This window comes from Mugil cephalus, chromosome 7, assembly GCF_022458985.1.
Source record: "Mugil cephalus isolate CIBA_MC_2020 chromosome 7, CIBA_Mcephalus_1.1, whole genome shotgun sequence".
In the NCBI taxonomy this organism is placed as follows: Eukaryota; Metazoa; Chordata; class Actinopteri; order Mugiliformes; family Mugilidae; genus Mugil; species Mugil cephalus.
Window position 1 is genome coordinate 3128721 of NC_061776.1, and position 4031 is coordinate 3132751.

The 4031-nt window shown below is 52.9% G+C and overlaps 1 protein-coding gene across 1 annotated transcript; it reads right to left on the bottom strand.

Moving 5' to 3' along the window:
* Nucleotides 1-326: 326 nt before the first annotated feature.
* ptmab (prothymosin alpha b) lies at nt 327-3744 on the bottom strand. The gene is made up of 5 exons (XM_047590052.1): nt 3452-3744; nt 1574-1639; nt 1414-1498; nt 1243-1328; nt 327-1146 (listed from the first exon to the last, which is right to left on the bottom strand). The coding sequence occupies exons 1-5, from the start codon at nt 3494-3496 to the stop codon at nt 1102-1104; spliced, it is 327 nt and encodes a 108-aa protein (XP_047446008.1). The 5' UTR covers nt 3497-3744; the 3' UTR covers nt 327-1101.
* Nucleotides 3745-4031: the final 287 nt, after the last annotated feature.

Consider the following 4031-nt stretch of genomic DNA (forward strand, 5'->3'; position numbering starts at 1 on the left):
GGTGTTTAAGACAGAATCAAGTATTTCATTAATTCAGTTAATTATCTTTAGCTGTGTTTAAGAGGCTAAATCTAAACCAGATATGAACCAGGAAGTGAAACGTTCTCGCTGATGTAACTGGTTCAGACCTGAGCAGCTGTTTATATGATCCACCCACGATTCCTGCAGCTTTTCTCTCGTAAACGCTGCTTTTTCTTCTGCCGACAGGTAAATGGACGCACCTGTGTGACCTCTGACCCCGTCTGAACTCACCTGGCCGGCGGCGCCTCCCTGCTCCCCGTCCAGAACCAACCGTGAAATAAATAAGAAGCTGCACAGAAACGAGGTACAACTCACAAAATAAAAGTCCGGTTTATTGTCAAACAACAAACTTCGCACATACATCAAAACAGGCCGTCATAAAAGAAAAAGTCGCTGACAAAAAAAAAAGAACAGAACCAAAAAAAGGAAAAAGAAAAGAGGCTCTTTTCTTTGGCCTTTACCCTCCCATACAAACAAACTAGTTATGGTACAGCTAAAGTACATACATTAAATTTACTGGAATGCTCTGAGTTCAACGGCTTTAAGAGGTTGTTTTTTTTTCTTTATCTGTTGAGATTAACATGGTCAACCAAGTAAAATCTGTCGTTGGAGAAGAAGCACCGATTTGGTCTGAAGAGAGATCTGTGGACAGAAAGAAGCCCCCCTTCCTCCTCCTCCTCCTCCCCCTCCTAACAATATGTACAAAAATATAAAATGTAAATAAAAATACAAACAAATTCTCCATTTGTGTAGTTGGTGGTCGTCGTTGGAGCCGGATTCTGCGTGGACGTGGTGGCTGGTGGGGTCCTCTAGAAAATTTGTTTTGCAGCTTTTAGAGAAGGAGGAGGGAGGGGAGGGGGCGGGCGGCGTGGAGGTGGAGGTGGTGGTGGTGGTGGTGGTGGGTTGTTGAACTCTACTTGCTAATGACCATGTTGGATTTTTATTTTTTTTATTTATTTTTTTGTTTAATTATTATTATTTTTTCTCCTTTGAAATCAGTCCTCCAGCTCCTCCACCCGTCAGAGGTGGAGATTCAGGAAGTGGTTCAGCAGGATGGCTCGGGGCGGGGGGGGAAACGCATCAATCATCGTCGTCGGTTTTCTGCTTCTTGGTTTCGACGTCGTCCTGAAAGAAGAAGAAGAAGAAGGAGGAGGAGGAGGTCGTTAGTGCTGCTGCTCGTTAAGACGCCGCTCAGACTCCAGGTCGTCTCCGTCCTCTCACCTCGTCGTCGTCCTCGTCGTCCTCAGCTGCCCGTTTTGTGCCTCCCTCGATCTCGTCGTCGTCCTCCTCCTCGTCCTCCTCATCACCTGAAGAAGAGGAGGAGTCAAACCGAGGCCGCGTGTGTGTGTGTGTGTGTGTGTGTGTGTGTGAAACCAGAAACCAAACCGTTACCTTCTCCGTCGTCCTCCTCGTCCTCTTCGTCCACCTCCTCGTCCTCCTCGTCGTCTACCTCCGGTTCTCCGTTCTCCTCGTTCTCCTGGAGGAGGACACAGTTTGGTTATTTAAAGGACTGATCTGATTGGTGCACGTGCTCCAGGTGCTCCGGCTTTACCTTTCCGTTGGTGGCGGCATCTTTTCCGTTCTCCTTCTCCTCCACCAGCTTCTTCTCCTTCAGGTCCTGGAACAGATGAAAGTTTTACCTGCTGCCCTACTTAGTCACAACAAGCTCCTCTCTGCAGATCCTCCCCCTCCTCCCTCCCTCCTCCCTCTTTCCTCCCCCCTCCATCCACTCTAATGTGTTGTAATCTGATACTTTGATGTAGCCCCAGGGGCACTCTGGGTATTGTAGTCTTCTGCGGCTGCCGCTGCTGCCATATGTCACAAGACACGCCCGGGAGAGGCACTGCAATACCCAGGATGCACCGCTCCGCTTTAGAATAACACAAGGAGGGCGCAGGAGGGAGGGAGGAGGATGGAGGAAGGGAGGGAGGAGGGGTTGGTGATGGAGGAGGAGGAGGAGGAGGCGGTGAACGCGGCGCACGCTGCTGGCCGCTCGGTGTAACGGAGGAGGACAATAGAAGACGACACATGGCGGCGGAGACGAAGCGACACAAACACCGGAGCTTTTTAGACCCCCCTCCCTCCCTCCCCCCTCTCCCCCCCGACACATAACCTGCTATTGATTCATTGCTTTACATAATGTGATCGGTTCAAACCCACGGAGCGGTGGAGCAGGACACGGACGAGGCTCCGCGTTACGCTTGTGCGTAAAAAGGCGCTTGTGCGTAAAAATGCTCCGCGACTATAAATAGAGTCTGAGCGGACACCCCCGGATTATCACCGCTAATACCAGGCCCCAACTTTTCCCCCCCTTCCCTCCATCTACCCATCTCCTCCATATGTTCCATCACAGCCCATCTCATTCACCAGACCACGCTCCCCCCGTGGGGCTATTAAAGTTTTACCCGATCTGATCCAAAGTCCACCCCCGCCCCCCCGGTCACATCACACCTCCACGGAGGAGAAAAGTTTCCCCCCACCGACTCAAAAAAAAAAGAAAAAAAAAAAAAAAAAAGCGCGCCCTAGATCCGTAAAATCAACCTGGAGGTGAAGGCGGAAGAGGCGGCGGGGCTCTCTCCGGTAAACGGAGGCTGGAGGCGCCGTTCACGCGGCGGCAGCGGCAGCCGACCTTCCGGAGTCGGTAAACAAACCGGGTCGGACGGAGCAGGCCCGCGGGTGCCCTTTACAGAATAAAACCAGCACGAACACGAAGCCCCGAGCAAATAACGGAGAAACAAAAGATAAGACCAAAAAAAAAAAAGATGGAGAAGCGAAAGTTACCATCGGAGTGGATCAGCCCACGCACCGCCTGCCTCTCCGTCCATTCAAACGGAACAACTTCTCACTCCGGCCGCGCACATCCAGCCCCGGTACCGCTCCAACCGGGCACCGAGGCTCCTTTCTCCTGCTCCTTTTCTCTCTTTTTTATCTGAGCGCGGGTTTTATTCGTCTCTACAACCTCCTCGAGTTCATTCTCCCCGAGACGCAAAATAAATTGTGCGTAAATGTGCGCGTAAATTCAGCCCGGTCCAGACCCGGAGACCCGAACCCACCGCGCACACCGGAGGGAGAGCGCGGAGGGTGGCCCCGGGTCCGGGATGCTCGTTTCTCCGGGAGGAACCGAGCCGCTTCCTATAAACAAAGAAGGCGCGCAGACGGTTCCTCTCCGGACAATGAGCCGCGGAGGAGACGCAGCAGAGCTCCGTGATGCCGCGCACCTCCGCTCCACGCATCCTCTCCGCGGCTCACACCGAAAAACCGGCTTTTTACCGCCCCGCTACCTCCCGCACGGGCTCCGGGTCCGAATGAGCGCGAAACGACGAGGAGGAAAAATTAAAAAATAAATAAATAAGTGCATATGTAGGTTAGAGGCTGAGCGGCTGGAGGTGCTGAGGGGCTCAGGGAGGCTGGAGGTGAGGACGCGTCTTACCTTGGCAGAGATATCCGAGCCGGAGTCAACTTGTGTGTCTGCCATTGTTTTAGTGGAATAAAATAAAGGACGGCTCAAATGAAAGAAAGCTGAATAAAGTAATAAATCCCTCTCAGCTTTCTGTTGGCGGATCAATCAGTGTTATGTTGTGCCAGTGGCCAACGCTGCTCACGGCCGAGCCTTTAAATAGATTAGAGTGGAGTGGGCGGGGCTCGGAGGAGGTCGGGGTGCGCGCTGATTGGCTGAGCCCTCCATAGAGGTGTTCTCCTCTGGAACAATGGCTACGGAGGCCACGCCCCCTCCTCCTGTCTTCTCCCGTCCCGCCGCCGCAACCGTCCGTTTCTCCCGTTAAAACAACGTTTAAAGAGCCCGAAACGGGCCCGACCGGGCGGAAACACCGAGTTCACACCGAGCTACGCATCAAATACATCGATTAGTCGGTAGTGATCGATTGACGTAGTGTCACACTTTGATTGATTGATGTTCGTCTGGTCGAGTCAAGCGGCGACTACGGTCCGCTTCTCCCGCCCACCAACACCACCGCGACGAGGGACTATATGAGCGGGGGAGGGGGAGGGGG

What these genes read in the sequence shown, in the direction of transcription:
- ptmab (XM_047590052.1), bottom strand. Translation starts at nt 3,496, where the DNA reads ATGGCAGACACACAAGTTGACTCCGGCTCGGATATCTCTGCCAAG. An exon ending in GCTCGGATATCTCTGCCAAG is followed by an intron (nt 1,640 to 3,451) that starts GTAAGACGCGTC and finishes CATCTGTTCCAG; the next exon opens with GACCTGAAGGAGAAGAAGCT. An exon ending in ACGACGAGGACGACGACGAG is followed by an intron (nt 1,147 to 1,242) that starts GTGAGAGGACGG and finishes TTCTTCTTTCAG; the next exon opens with GACGACGTCGAAACCAAGAA.